Source organism: Cladosporium halotolerans (genome assembly GCF_011745625.1).
Source record: "Cladosporium halotolerans strain TM138-S3 chromosome Unknown Sca34, whole genome shotgun sequence".
NCBI classification, from domain to species: domain Eukaryota; kingdom Fungi; phylum Ascomycota; class Dothideomycetes; order Cladosporiales; family Cladosporiaceae; genus Cladosporium; species Cladosporium halotolerans.
The window spans coordinates 1,407-15,972 of NW_027191485.1; the positions used below are offsets into that span (position 1 = coordinate 1,407).

The following is a 14,566-nucleotide window of genomic DNA, read 5'->3' on the forward strand; positions in this document are numbered from 1 at the left end:
CGACGACGATGGCGGGCCCGTGGGTCCCGCCCGCGGAGCCCGGAGAGCCGGCGCAGGCGTCGGTGCCGGCGTTGCCGGCCGCGACGACGACGTGCACGCCGGCTTGGATGGCGGCGTCGAGCGCTTGGTCGATGGCGGAGACGGGGCCGGAGGAGGCGAGCGACATGGAGAGCACGGAGCCTTTGAAGTCGGCGTTGGCGCGGCGGGATTCGTGCTGCTGGATGACTTTGTCGATGCCTGCGACGACGTTGGAGGACCAGCCTTCGGCGCCGTCGCCGGCGAGGGCGCGGACGCCGAAGATGTTGGCGCGGGAAGCCACGCCGAGGGTCTCGCCCGCGGCGGTGCCGGCGACGTGCGTGCCGTGGCCGTCGGCGACGGTGTCGTTGTTGTCGAAGGACCAGATCTGCTTGCCGCGCGACCCGAAGACGATGTGCTCGGCGTAGAGGCCCGTGTCGACGATGTAGATGTCAGAGCCGGCGCCGAGGTCGGAGTTGGCGAAGGAGTAGGTGTAGTCCATCTCGCGAGCGTCGTGGGCGGAGAAGGCGGCGGTGGAGATGCGGCTGAGGCCCCAGGGGGCGTGGCCGCGGGTGTCGACGGCGGAGGCGGCGCGGCGCTGGTTGGGAATGGCGTAGGCGCTTTGTACAGAGGCGGTGCGCTCGACAATGGAGACGTCGGTCATGTTCGCGAGGAGGTCCAGGCAGTGGGATTTCATTGATGCGGCGAAGCCGCGGAAGGCGGAGTTCTTGAAGACATGGCGGACATCGGGGTGGTCTTCGGTGAGTTCAAGACGGGTGAGGACTTCATTGACCTCGGGAGGGATGGGCTCGTCGCGGTTGAAGATGACGATGTGCTCGAGACCGCCGGACTCGTGAGGTGCGGTCGCCGCGACGAAGGAAGTTGCGAAGGCGAGAGCCAGAGAGATGATGGATTTGACCATGACGAAATGAAGGGATTGCGCAATTAATGCAGACTTTTTCTTAGCTGAAGCGAGGGTAAGGATTTCGTGCCTGCACGAGTGAGTGTTCAAACGAAGGTGATGTTGTGGTAAAGTGAGCGTAACAAAACACTGCGAGGCGTCGCTGACCCTCAACAGTCAAAGAAAGCGATGGTGAAGAAGGAAAGACAATAGGGTGACGGAGACAATGGGCAAAGAAGGTATGCAATGGCAAAGTTGGTGAGGAGAAAGGGTGGGGATCAGGCTAGTCAAGATAGCTGGATTAGGTAAGGAGGCCTACATTACTTGGCCGCAGAACAGGCGGCATTCACGGGCCAGACTCTATATTGCCATGCAAGCCATGTTACCAAGCTGATACAGAGCTGGGACTGTGCAGAGAGGCCGAGCGACTGGGGTAGCCGGGAGCATGGGGCTGAGATCAGACATGTCGCCGGCAGCGGGCGAGCTAGCAGTTCTTTGGCCAGGGCCGCGCCTATGTGTGCGAAGTGGTGAGGTTCGTGCAGTGGGCGCGTGGGTGGAGACGGCGAACAGTCGAAGGCGATCACACAGGATGAAACATGTGGGTGTTCTTGGCTGAAACGTGCTGGCTTTGGCGAGGCGGGCGCGGCGTTTAGCGAGGGCGGTAGCGTATTGCGAAGCGGCGGCGTTGGAGCGGCTTGGGATAGGTTGGAGGAGGAGGCACGAGATGGCGCGAAGACAGGGACAGACCGTATGTGGCCACGCTCTATCACGTCACATGACCGCAAATGCAAGCCCAGAAGCAAGTGAGGTCGAGGGCGGCTGCATTTGCCTTCGCGTAGCACGTGGTGGGGCGCGGTGTGGCTGAGCAGATCTGCCCATCGGCAGTCGCTGCCCGTTGACCCACGCCGGCTATCGCTCGTGTGTGGTGCCTGAGGACACCGCGGCCCTTCTTCCGTTCGCCCGCGTGTCACAGTGCAACATGGTGTCACTCAAATGCAGCGCTTGAGACGATGCAGATGGGCAGGAAAAATACGTTGATTGTCACGTGTCAATGAACAAATCTGTTGTCAGCAAAATATGGCCGATGTCAACAGGTACCGCACAAAAAAGAGCAGCCGGGCCAGCGGAGAGGGGCGATCAGGGACCAGTCAGCGGGCGGCGATGTCACGCGTCTGGCCGCTCTCGAAGGCCGACTGCCATCTTCCACCAGCCCGACGCTCCACAAGCTTTCATCATGCGCCGCCTGCAGGAGAGGCCGCTGTGAATGCGAAGTAGTGCTAAGTACATGCTACACACCCACCCTCCACTCTCCCTCCGTCTCCTCTCCGCCCTCCCACACTTCTCCCTCCCTGCGACATCCTCCCCCGCTGTCCATCACGCCTCCTCCGCAATCCCCACAATAATCTTGTTTGCTTCAACGGACCGTCTCTGCACGCAACCACTGCTTGAACAACCGCAACCGCACGCCTGCTCCACGCGCGCAACATTCACAACACTCCCACAATGCATCTCCCTCCGACTCCCGAGCCGCGCGACCTCCTTCCACCCCTCCTCGCCTGTCTCCCAACAACCTTCGTTTCGCCGCGACCGCCGCCCGCACTCCTCCCTCTCCTCGCGCCTGTCCTCCGCCAACGAGCCAACTTCTTGGTCGCCGGCAACGCTTCCGAAGATGGCTGGATCCGCCTCCTCAACTGGGATGCAACACGCGCAGCAAAACTCAGACCAGTCGTAGATCAACTCGAACTGGAGCCTCACCCCGTCTCTGGCGAAATCGAGTTGGACGACCTAGAATCGATCAAATACAGGAGACTAGACGACGAGACCCTGCAGTCGCGATTAGACGCGGCGCAGTTCGGCCTCGCGCCAATCTACGTCTGGGTTGAGAACGACGAACACGGCGGTACAGGACCAGGGTGGAAGCTCACGGAGCTAAGAGCACTGGAAGACGTCGAGGACGGCACAGCATGGTTCGACACGATGGCGGAAGCAAACGACGCCTCGAACACCCGCTCGATCGCAGTCCCCAGCACCGCCGCTCCCACACAACCAAAATCCCAACAACAACAACAGCCCGCCTCCCAAGAAGACGCCGACGACGAATCAGACGACGACGCCTACTGGGCCGCCTACGACCAAACCCCCGGGCCCTCGCAAAAGCCCTCCCCCAAACCACCCACCACCACTACCTCCTCCGCCCCCGAACCCCCCACAGCCAACGCCCGCGACCGCTCCCGCTCCGAACTCGAATACTTCGCCCGCTACGGCTCCGAAGTCCAGCCCGCCCTCGACGCCCACGACCCCGACGAAACCCACCCGGACCTCCTCGGCGCCAGCACCCTCCCCGGCAGCACCCAGCGGCCCTCCCAACCCACGCGGCCCTCCGACTCCGACCCCGACCCCCGCGCCCCCTGGGAAAAAGCCCTGCACCCCTACGGCCGCCCGCACGCGCACGACAGCGCCATCGCGACCAGCACGGACCTCACGCACGCCATCCCCGCCCCGCGCCCCATCTCGCCGACCTCCTCGCACAGCTCCGTCGAGCAGCTCGAGTCGCGCGCCGCGGAGATGAGCGCGGCGGGCCACGCGGAGACGGCGGTCAGGCAGCACATCGCGTCGGAGGTCAAGAGTCTGTGGCGGCTGGCTAAAGGGGCGGGGATCGCGAGGGCGGAGTTTGAGCGCGTGGTGAGGTTGGAGGTCGAGTGTTTGGGGATTGTGGAGGGGGAGGAGTGAGTTGTGTTGAGGGAGTTGAGTGTGCTTGTGGGTTTTGGTTTTTTTTTTTTTGGCATGAGCGGGATTGGGTATTGCATTGTCCGTCCCTGATGGGTTCGGAAGGGCGAGGCGTTTGGCGTGGGTTGTGGACGGGCTTTTTTTTTTTTCTACCGACCTTGGGCTCTTTCTTTGTTTTTTGTTTTGTTTTTATCTTGCCTAACATGTTGCGTTGCATGCGCATATCCGGCTGGAGCATCGCATGAAGCGGGCGCTTCTGATTTTGATCGGATTACCTATTCCCGAGCGGAAGGCAGAATGATGAGCCGTGGCATGGGAGATTGAAGCGTGCAGATTTTCTTGTTTTTGTTTCCCTTTGAGGAAGGTGATGGATTGTTGCGGGATGATCGATGGCCTTGAAGTAGGATCGGGGTTCAGAGAGCTCGAAGTATGAATATCAAACCAAGTCTTTCGATCAACATGTTCATTGTTTATTTCTTTCCCTGGATGAGATCACGCGAATCGTCATGTTCGGCCTCTCGTCGAACACGCACTGTAAGACCCTTTCGTTTCTCGGATGTGCAAGACTGGAATCGATTCTGTAGCAAAGAGAAGCTTCCTATGGACGTTGCTAGAGCTGCTCCACTCGTGCTTGCGTCCTCCAATTACCCTACCCTGTCCGTCAACGCCGATGATCCTTGTAGCCCGCCCTCTGTCCCTGCCCAATTACTTTCATGCATGTTGCCGTGGATGGATGCTCGTGGTATCATTTCCCCACCCCAACGCCGAAACCCAACAAAGAGAAAAGAAGAAGCAGCAAAGAAAGCCAAACCCCCATCACCCTCACAGCCAACGCCTTAAAACTCACTGCTCTCCTGCGCACTCCTCCTCAGCCTCCGGCGATAAATCTTCCTCCCCCCCTCGTCCCCCCACAACAACGCCGCCGCCTCCGGATTCACCGCCGCGCGGGGCTCGAACTTGGGCTCCGCGTCCTCGATCGCGCCCATGATCGCCGCGACGTGGCTCGCGATCTCGTCCGGCTTGGCCGGGAAATACGCCAGAGCGCCTGTGGTGGCGCTCACGCGCGCGTGGAAGATGGGCGTCTCGACGTAGACGCGGGGCCAGGCGGCGGGGAAGTTGGGCGGGATCGTGAGGGCGATGTTGAAGACGCCGGCGTCGAGGTTTGTGCTCGGCGCGCCGAAGAGGGTCAGGCGCCAGGCGAAGGGGTTGGTTTTGTCCGGGAGGGAGAGGTCGAGGCGCGCGCCGCCGGAGGAGGAGCCGGGCTGGGAGTAGTGGTGCTGGAGCTGGGTGAATTGGAAGGCGAGCTGGGTTGCTAGCTGGGTTTGGGCGGCGACTTGGGCTGCGCCGGCGGTGGTCCAGGCGGTGCATTCGGCGGAGAGTGCGGCGCGGATGTCGTCGAGGCGCAGGCGGAGGTTCTCGTAGGCGTACGCGCCGGGCATGCCGTTTCCGCCGTATTCGAAGCTGGCGGTCGGGAAGGCGGTGCCGTCTTTTTGGCGCGGGCTGGCTTTGTCGATTGCTGCGATGTAGGAGTCGTAGTACCAGAGGAAGCGGCGGCAGAGGAGGTCGGCGAAGGGGTCCCAGGGGGCGGGGTTGAGGCGGTTGTAGGTCGCCATGGCGTCGTATTCGTAGAGGTCGGGATTTTCGTCGAGGTCGTCGATGTCGTCTTCGTTGGGGTCGTCGTTATCGTCATCCTTGGACGAGGGAGAGCCCGCGGTCGTTTCCTTGCGCTTGATTACAGGAGTCCAGGTTTTGGGTTGCTTGGCTTCGATTTTGAGAATCTTCTCCATGCGCTCGATCACTGAGATCCTCAAGGTTTCATGCTGGATCTTCCAAGCATATGCCTTCGCCTCCGGATGGACGAGCTTGAAGTCCTCGAAGCCAGGTTCGTTCTCCATCGGATTAGAGCTCATCAGGCTCTGAATGCTGAGGAGAACGCTCTCCAAGCCTTGAGCTGAGCTCCATTCCTCACCTTTCTCGCCGTGCCACGTTCCGAGGATGCTCAAACACACTTTGCCGGTGTTGTATATGTTAGGGCCAAAGCGTGTACGACCCGAGTTTGTTGTGATGCAGGTGACATGCGGCGATTTGATGGGGTAGTCTCTCGGGAACTTGAAGATAAACTCGAAGAAGCCAAACTCATAAGGTGTCTCAGGCGGACCGACTATGAGGGCGTGAAGTTGGCGGACGTCGTCGTCGCGACACGCCACGGCGAGCGAGAGGTCACTGCCATTCTGGATGTGAGCGATTTCTTTGGCTATACGCTTGATGGCGCCAGCGGTGTTAGCAGTATGGCTCGGTGGGGCCATGGCTGACGGCTTGAAGCGCGAGAGAGGTTGGAGTGGCAGTGCGGTGTGTTGGGTCTCGGTGTTGCAGCACAGGCAAAAGCATTGCTTGGTCTTTCGTGTCGCCGTTCCTGCGGAGCGTTCCACCCGCCAGTGAAGTCCCCGGCGGGTCGCGGCAGGTGCGTTGGACGGACTGTTTGCCATTGATCTATCACATGCAAGGCAACGGCGCTCCCCGCGCGCTAGCCGCTCCACCTGGCATTGGGGCTCTCCAACAACGTGGGACCAAAAGCCACCTCCACCACAGCAACATTACCTTACTTTACATAGCCTCCGTTCAACACCCACACGGCCAAGATGTATGTTTCTGTCCATCACCACTCCCAAAATCACCCTCTAACCTTTCTCTCAATAGGGTCGTCTTCGCCCTCCTAATAATCAACAAAGCCGGCGGCCTAATCTACAACCGCACCTTCTCGCCGGGCCTGCAAAACCTCACCTCCAACGACGCCCTCATCCTCGCCGGCACCTTCCATGGCATCCACGCCATCTCGCGCTCCATCAACCCCGCGCCGCAGCCCCCTCCGCAGCCCAACGCGCGCCGCCCGCCCACGACCGGCATCGAGAGCCTGGAGAGCAGCCACTTCCGCCTCACGTGCTTCCAGACGCCGACGGGCGTCAAGTTCCTGCTGTTCACGAGCCCGGAGCAGCCGAACACGGATGTCGTGGTGCGCAGGTGCTATGAGCTTTATGGGGATTTCGTGGTGAAGAATCCGTTTTACTCGATGGAGATGCCGATTAGGGTGGAGAAGTTTGAGAGGGCGCTGGCGGGGTATTTGGTGAGGCCTTGAGAGGGAAGAGACCTTTGCGGAAGGATATGATGCAGCTACGGGTCAGACTCGGGCGTCGCGAGAGTGTGTGAATCGTCGCGAGGTCGGCGACCTGCTCAGGGGCAAGCGGTCCGGCGGCGAAGTCAGGGCTATTTTGGCAGAGCAGAGGCTTCAACACGTCGGCGGCGTTGACGGTCGAGTGCTACTGCATGTCATGCACAGGTGGTATGCCAGCCAGGAATGGCAATGGCATAGAGGCCGCAAGATGAGGCCCTCTTCCTGGAGCCAATACGACACTCGCGTTGCCCGACGAGCGCAAGAAGAAGAAAGACGGAGCACGAGGGCTAGACGCTGCCGTGTGATTCGGGACGTACAGGATTGTCACACATGGCTTGCAACTTTGAGGGATGGGTTGGCCGTTCCGTTGAGAGACGCTGCGCAGTACGTCGCACAGCTGAAGGAGAGGCGTGGCTTTCAAAGAGGCGTGGCAGATGCTCAGGCGCATACGCGCAGTCCTCTATTGAAACGAATCTTTACGACTCGGATGCCCATGATCGACTCCGGTACGGAATTCAGATGCGTGCATTACCGGCCTGGTTCAAGTCCAGCGTGTCCATGTTCATGACATCGCAACTATACTTCACGAACGGTCGAAAAGGCGCAAGAGGGTGCGTCAGAAGCTCAGGTGTCCGACCAAGATGCATTAGGTATGAACAAAGGAGAGATAGCTCGTAACGCGGCAGCGTGACGGTGCGCAAGCACGCAAGCAAGTAAAGAAATAAACAAGATCCTCCCTCATCTGATACCCATTCCCTTCCAGGCCCCAACGTCATAGTTCGTCCTCCCCATATGTCCAGCCGCAGCCGTGATAGTGGCATTCTGTGTCCCTGAAACCCTCCGCAGAGCAATTTCAAGCGAACGTGCTCTAACAGCAATCCTCGGCACACTCGCAGCAATCCGCACAGCACTCACACCCCTCCTCACAGACAAAGCAACAGCACAGCACCGCCAAGCACGACATCAGGCACCCGCGGTCCTTCTTCTCCTTTGGCGGCGGCTGCTGCGGCGGTGGCTGCTGGTAGCCCATCTGCTGCGGGGGGTAGCCGTATTGCTGGGGAGGAGGAGGGCCGTAGCCTTGGGGCGGGTATTGGCCTTGGGGAGGGCTGGGTGGGTGGTGTTAGTGATGGGTGACGGAGGGTGGGATTGTCAGAGGGGATGCGCTTACCCGTAGGATTGTTGCGGGTATTGAGGACCGCCGCCGTAGTAGCCTTGGTTGGACATTTTGGGTGCTTTGCGCGGGCGTGTATTTGGGTTGGTGGTTGAGAGAGGTTGTGCGCCTGGTGATGGGACTCGGTTAGGGCTGGTGGGCTGGAGCTTGCTGGAGCTGTGTCGCTTACTTGTTGCTGCGCTTTCGAGGTTTGCTTCAGGATGCGCGACGATGGCGACTGAGGCGAGCGAGTGAGGCGAGTGGCGGCGCAAGGATGATGATGCGAGGACAAGGCTGAGGGCGGGAAGAAGCAAGTGCAGGCGCAGGTGGATGCGGCAATGTGACGCTCAGATCACAGGGCTGATGGGCTGATGGAGAAGGGTGCGCGGCAGGGTGGTCTTGGTAAAAGCTTGTCCTGCAGGGCTGAGAGGTGAGGAAGGGGAGAGGCTCGATGGGAAGGATGGAGCAGGACTGGGCGGTGCCAGGTGATATACATCGCCGTCAGCCATCGCGACACACGATGCTTCGCCTGATATATGCCGCATTCTTTCAGGACAGCATTACGACGGCCGCTGAGCCACCAGACGAGCTGGGGATGGCCGTGGCTGCGCAGGAGGCCAATCCAGCCTTGCGGGGCCGCGCGGTTCGGTCGGCACGTCAAGTCCGCAGCCCGCCCGCCTCTCGTATGCGCAGCCAATCGGCGTTTCTGTTCCAAGCTCGGCTTCGACGCGTCGTCAAGACGCGATTTGGCCATCCGCGCTGTCGACCAAAAACCCGGGGGCAATCGTACCCTTCACTTACCATTGCCGTATGTGGCTAGGGTAGACGAGCTCGCGGATCTAACATGATGAATCACTTCACGTTTCCCGTCGGTGCCCCTGCGATGCCAGCAAGCACGGATGAAAAGTCCCTTTGAAGCTGTAAACGTCTCCAGACGACAAAGAAGATGATACTTTCAATTACCGTACATGTCACGTCATTGTTTTGCGAAGTCTCTGACCAATGCATTCGAAACCAGGGACTGCCTCATGTTCTACCTAATGAAGACTCGGGAGTTGCCTGTCAGCAGGATTCTCATCATTCGCAGGCCTCTGAAAGTGTCTTGGATCGATTGACCACGAGTACCGCACGTTCGAATTGCAACTGAAAAACTGCCTCGTGATCCGCCCATTTCATCTCGAACGATCGGTCGACTGGCTGTTCGAGGGCGAAGAACTATTCAGAACCCCCAAGGCACACTTGATGTCTCTGCTTCAGGCTCGCAGGGAGAAGACCTACTACCAGAATCTCTTCTACATCCAACAGCGTGCGTCCCCGCTCGAGAGATTCCCGCGTTTCCGTAGCTTTCGACTACGCCTTGATGTATGGCTCCATTTCGCGGGCAAATACATCCCGCTAGAAGCATGTTCGGACTGAGCTGATGAATTCGCTGATCTTCTTTTGTTTTGACTATGATGCTTACACATGGCTCAATACCTAGCCTTACCACCACATCTGATCAACACGACACACTCAATCATACAAATCCTCCCCCTCCCCATCCCCCTCAATAACCGCCTCCCGACTCTTTCCCTTGCCCTTGCCCTTCCCCTTCCCACTCCCCGCCCTCCCCCCACCATTGATACTCAACTTATCCGTCCTAACAACAAAATCATCCTCATCCTCATCCCCACTCCCCCCATCAACCCCCACCGCCCCCTTGCCCTTCCCCTTCCCCTTCGCCTTCTCCGCCGCCCGCCTTGCCATCAACTCATTGAACCTCTCCCGCGCAAAACCCTTCTCCTTCTCCCCATCCTCCTCTCTAGCCTGCCTCCCCTCTATCTGCTTTAGCTCCTCCCCGTTCCCATCATCCTCCTTAACACCCCCCTCAAACTGCCCCCTAACCCTCTCATAATGCCTCAGCTCCTCGAAACTAACACTCGGCACGAGCTCGCGCCTCGCGGCGTCGAAATCCTCCTCCTCGACGAGAACTTCGAGATCAGCCGCTTGCGCGTGGTGGTCGAAGAAGCCCGCGATGGTGACGGGCTGTTTCCCCGCGCTGGCGCGGGAGGCGTTGAGGGCGGCGACGCGGGCGTCGATGGCGCGCGCGGAGCGCGTGACGGCTTTGAGCATGGCGTCGCTGCAGAGGGCGTAGAGGTCGGCGCCGGTGAAGGTGAAGGGGAGGGTGGCCGCGATGCGCGGGAGGGAGAGGGTGGGGGAGAGGGTGAATCTGTTTTTTTGTCACTTGTTAGTCTGGGTTGTGGGGGTTTTGGGGTGGAGGGGTGGGGCTGGCGTACTTGCGGGTGAGAGCCTGCAGGATGGTGGCCTGCTTGTCGTGGGTGTCGCTGATGCCGAGGTAGAGCATTTTGTCGAAGCGGCCGGGGCGCAGCAGGGCCTGGTCGAGGAGGTCCGGGCGGTTGGTGGCGCCGATGACGAAGACGCCGCCGCCGCCTCCTTCTTCGCCGTCGCTCATGCCGTCGAGCTCCGCGAGGAGCTGCGAGACGATGCGGTCCATGACGCCGCCGCTGTCGCCCTGGTTGCCGCGCTTGGGGGCGACGGAGTCGAGCTCGTCGAAGAAGACGACGCAGGGCCGGGCGTCGCGGGCGCGCTGGAAGACACGGCGGACGTTGGCCTCGGACTCGCCGATGTACATGTTGAGGAGCTCGGGGCCCTTGACGGAGAAGAAGTTGAGGCTGAATTCGGTCGCGATGGCTTTGGCGAGGAGCGTCTTGCCTGTGCCTGGGGGGCCGTAGAAGAGGATGCCGCTGCGCTTTTTGAGGCCCTTGGCGAAGAGCTCGGGTCTGGATAATGGCAGTTGGATGGTTTCGGAGACTGCGTCTTTGACGTGCGTGAGACCACCGACGTCGGACCACTGGACGTTCGGGATCTTGGGCGCTCCGATGGAGTCGGCGAAGTTCTTCCTCGCCAGGTCGACTGCACTGTCGAAGTCTTGGGCCAATAGACAAGTCGAGGCGCTACCGCCAGACAACCGCAGGTCTTTTTGCGTCACGGGGTAGCCGAGTGCCTGGGTGGCAGAATCGCAGAGCGCAGTAACGCGAGCTTGACGGGCTGTCAAAGCGCGAGCAGCAACATCGACCAGATCTCCCGCAACAAGCGCAGCTGTTTTGACAGCGATCGAAGCAAGATCTACATCCGGCGCGAGAGGGATTGCCGAGGAAGCAAGAATCTCCCTCATGATGCCCTCGCGCTCGCCTTCGTCTGGCGCAGACATCTCAAGCTCGTGCGTGAACAAGCCTCGTACGGAGTCGGGGATCTTGTCGATATCCGTAGTCGTCGCTACGAGCACACGAGCGCGAGACAGAATGTCTTTCAGGGAAGACGCAATGCGCTCCGACGGTAGCTGTTCGAGGTGCTTGATGCAGATCGCCGTGTGCTCACCACCGCACTCCAGAGCGCGAGCGCAGCGTGCTTCGAGCAGTCCCTGTGTCTGCACGTCAACGCCGGATCCGCCCTCAGAAGCAATGTCGAATGCATCGATGGCGAAGAAGTGCATGCCCAAGTCCGCACAGACTCTCTGTGCGCTGTAAGTCTTTCCTATACTACGCTGGGTGGACGTAAGTAGCACGGTAAGCGGCGGCAGTCCGAGGTGTATGGCACGAGGGCTGATGGTAACGGACATGAGCTCGCGCAGGCGGCGTTGCAAGGCAGAAATGTACGCTTCCGGGGCTTCAGGTGGTCCAGATCCAACAGCTCCAACCTTATTGTTAGATTTCCGCACACCAAGGTAGTATTGCCAGGGATTCGTCGATGTAGAGGGAAGCTTCCGCTTGTCGTCGCCGGATTGCCTGACAGCAGTTGCTGAAGGGTCGATAGACGCCGCTCCGCCCCACGCGTCCATGGTGTCGGTGGAATCCACTTCTGCTGGTGGAGCCTTGACACCTTCCACCGTGAACCACGCGATGGCAGCAGATTTGCCCGTGTCGCGGCGTTGCTGTGCGCTCCATTTGTACATGGCTCCCACTCCGTCGTTTCCGTCCTGCTCTGCTTCGCCTTCGTAGAGAGAGCGTCCGAGAGACTCGTCGATGGGGATGGCGATGAGGTCTCCGTCCTTGACGATGCGCTGTCTTCGCTCAAGGTGCTCTTTGAGATTGGTGAAAAGCATGTTGTTCAGTGCTCTCTCACTCGACACTGGTGTGACGAGCTTACGCAGTGTCATCTCGGACGCCACTGGGGGAGCTTGTGGGTTCGCGGAGTTTGGCCTCCCCGAAGCATTACGTTTGAGGGTCGGACGACGGGTTACAGGTAAGGGAGAAACACTGACGTGCGTTGGCGAGTTCAAGTTTGCCAACAAGACGGGCGACAGGTACACAGTAGCCACGTTGGCTGAGTTCGTGACCAGCGATGAGATGCTGTCACGTCGCCCGCGCTTACCCGTGTTGACCTGATACCGCTGCGGCTTCTTCGCCATGTTCTCGGGCAACCCATACACCTTCACCGGCCTCCACTTAGACTTCTCGGCATGCTCCTCGAAGCCGGCGAAAGCGCTAAAGTGAGGCAGCATCTGGCTCTGCGACTCTTCGATCGTAATCCAGTCGCCAGAGAAGCAGCCCAGACGTGCTAGAGAATTGGGGTCGACGTACGCCCTGGCTTCTTCGTCTTCCTCTGCGGCAGGTCGCGGGTGCAGGAGTTCGTCAGGGATGGGTTCGAGCAAGCCTTGGGCACGGAAGACCTTGCTTTTCGGTGCACGAGTGCCGCGGACGGTACTGCTGCTCATATGCGAGAATACAGATCCAGGAGTTGCAGCTCCGCCGAGTCTGTCGCCGAATGGTCTCGGTGTTGCAGAAGTCCTGACTGAACTGAGGCCAGACGGCTGGTCAGAGAGCCCAGGTCTTGCCAGAGAAATCATGTCGTCTGAATCGTCCGAAAGATTGCTGTCTTCGGTGCCCGAAGTGAATAGATCGTCAGTGTTGGAGAAATCGGTGGCAGACTTGGAGACGACGACTGGCTTGGCTGGGGACTCTGTTGCCGAGAAAAACGTCTCGTTCGAAGCATCTTCGTCTTCCGTTTCCTCTGGCAGGCGAGGGGACAGCAAGCCGCGGTTGCCAGCATTCGGTTGCTGTCTATCCGTGGCGGAGACAATGACGACTTTTGTGGCAGCAGTGAGTACACCCTGCGACACCGGCTCGCACGCAAGAACTTTCGCAGGTGGTGCGCGGGCATGTGTGATAGGGTGTGACAGAGCCAGAGGAAGTTGGTCTCCAGTATGCACAATCAGCGTGCCTTGAAGAGATTGCTCCACGAGTTTCCTCCTCCGCTCTTCGTTGTCCTCCTTGTTTGACTCGCCATCCTGGCTGAATGACCTCTTCCCACCTCTTGCCGGAGCCAGGTGTCCATTGGCGCCTGACGAGCCCCCAGAGAACTTCTTCTGCGCCTCTTCAAGCTTCTGCAACGCTAGGATGTCTACGCTCACGAACACCGTCTCCAATGGAAGGGGCACCACATCGCTGACTCTTATCTCCACGGCAGCGTTCTGTCTGAGCGTTTTGTTTGGCGAAACTGCCTGGAAAAGGCTGACAATGCTCTGCGTGTTGAAAGCTCCAGCTGGGAAGCGAACGGTGTTGTTCGGTAAAGGCTTGTCGTTCCATTTCCTAGTTACCGCAATCGGTATTACCGTCCACAGTGCATCGGGAGCATGCGGATTCGGCGTCCAGGGCGTAATGGCCACACTGATGTGCTCCTGCTTTCCCGGAATTCCACTCGCAGGTGGGGGTCCTTTAGGGTATAGTTGTTGCAGCAGGTCTTCGGAGACGACACCCAGCTCGCCCTTGACGGTGCTGTCGAGATACAGACGTGCGGACAAGGCGGGCTTGTCCTCGCGGCGGCGTTTGCGTTTGAGCGTGCCGGTTGTTGGATAGTCGTAGACCATATTTGCGATATATGTCGCCCGTCCAGGATTGCTGTATCGGCAAGGTGGTTTTTAGAATGCTCGCGCACACGAAGCGCGTCACAAGCTGGCCGTCGTGTCCCTCCACGGATTCGCAGAGCACGAATCCAGCCGAGGTGTCGGTCGGTCGGTCAAACGCCGAGGTCCCTGCAGGCGGGCTGTCAATCGATTGACTCACGGATTCACAAGCACCGTATTAATCAATCGCGGATCAAATTACTTGAGAAGGACATGGCGATGCTTAGAGGTCCAGCAGCAGCGCACGTCTCGCCCTTCTAGGCCATTAAGCTTCTGATGGCTCGTTCGCGCATTGAGCTACAGCAAACAGAGCTTCTCCTCACATGCTCGCAGGTACCAAGCTGCACCGCGTTACGCAGACGCGACGGATCCCTCCTGACTGGCGAGCACGGCTCGGGCCTATCCAGAATCAACACAGGGTATCTGCCAATCTGCCATCCTTGCGGCGGTACGTGACGAGTGAACCAAGATACATCTCGTCAGCATTATAACATCTGTACGCATGCGCACGGCCGTGGGTGTACAATCAGTTCGGATCTGCCTCAATCACCAAGAATGGAGTGCACCTCGATAGACCTGCGATTTCGGCACTCATGCTATGGAGACTGGTGTCTGCCAGTCCTAGATAGGGTCTGACGCAGCAACCCGGCACGCTCGGTTCACGCCGTTCCACAAGTCAACCAGTCGGCAGCGGCGACAGGC

The 14,566-nt window shown here is 59.5% G+C and overlaps 6 protein-coding genes across 6 annotated transcripts in view; 2 read left to right on the forward strand and 4 right to left on the reverse strand.

Annotated features, from left to right (window-relative positions):
• WHR41_07638 (uncharacterized protein) overlaps positions 1–937 on the reverse strand; it is a gene marked incomplete at both ends in the record, with an annotated part of 1,354 nt that extends 417 nt beyond the window's left edge. The window contains one exon of the mRNA XM_069376242.1: positions 165–937. Within this exon, the coding sequence (XP_069226641.1) occupies positions 165–937 (773 nt within the window). The remainder of the gene's footprint in view (positions 1–164) is intronic.
• A 1,482-nt stretch (positions 938–2,419) lies between these two features.
• On the forward strand, positions 2,420–3,646 carry WHR41_07639 (uncharacterized protein; the record flags this gene model as incomplete). Its single annotated transcript, XM_069376243.1, has 1 exon — positions 2,420–3,646. One exon carries the CDS (start codon positions 2,420–2,422, stop codon positions 3,644–3,646), a length of 1,227 nt encoding a protein of 408 aa, XP_069226642.1.
• Positions 3,647–4,479: 833 nt separating this feature from the next.
• Positions 4,480–5,949, reverse strand: WHR41_07640 (uncharacterized protein; the record flags this gene model as incomplete). The annotated part of the gene is made up of 1 exon (XM_069376244.1): positions 4,480–5,949. One exon carries the CDS (start codon positions 5,947–5,949, stop codon positions 4,480–4,482), a length of 1,470 nt encoding a protein of 489 aa, XP_069226681.1.
• WHR41_07641 (uncharacterized protein) lies at positions 5,948–7,198 on the forward strand (the record flags this gene model as incomplete). Its single annotated transcript, XM_069376245.1, has 3 exons — positions 5,948–5,992; positions 6,256–6,284; positions 6,341–7,198. 3 exons carry the CDS (start codon positions 5,948–5,950, stop codon positions 6,774–6,776), a joined length of 510 nt encoding a protein of 169 aa, XP_069226610.1. The 3' UTR covers positions 6,777–7,198.
• A 226-nt stretch (positions 7,199–7,424) lies between these two features.
• Positions 7,425–8,451, reverse strand: WHR41_07642 (uncharacterized protein). Its single transcript, XM_069376246.1, has 3 exons — positions 8,153–8,451; positions 7,981–8,092; positions 7,425–7,918 (listed from the first exon to the last, which is right to left on the reverse strand). Exons 2-3 carry the CDS (start codon positions 8,034–8,036, stop codon positions 7,681–7,683), a joined length of 294 nt encoding a protein of 97 aa, XP_069226612.1. The 5' UTR covers positions 8,037–8,092; positions 8,153–8,451; the 3' UTR covers positions 7,425–7,680.
• Positions 8,452–9,474: 1,023 nt separating this feature from the next.
• WHR41_07643 (uncharacterized protein) lies at positions 9,475–14,080 on the reverse strand (the record flags this gene model as incomplete). Its single annotated transcript, XM_069376247.1, has 2 exons — positions 10,239–14,080; positions 9,475–10,171 (listed from the first exon to the last, which is right to left on the reverse strand). The coding sequence occupies exons 1-2, from the start codon at positions 13,826–13,828 to the stop codon at positions 9,475–9,477; spliced, it is 4,287 nt and encodes a 1,428-aa protein (XP_069226611.1). The 5' UTR covers positions 13,829–14,080.
• Positions 14,081–14,566: the final 486 nt, after the last annotated feature.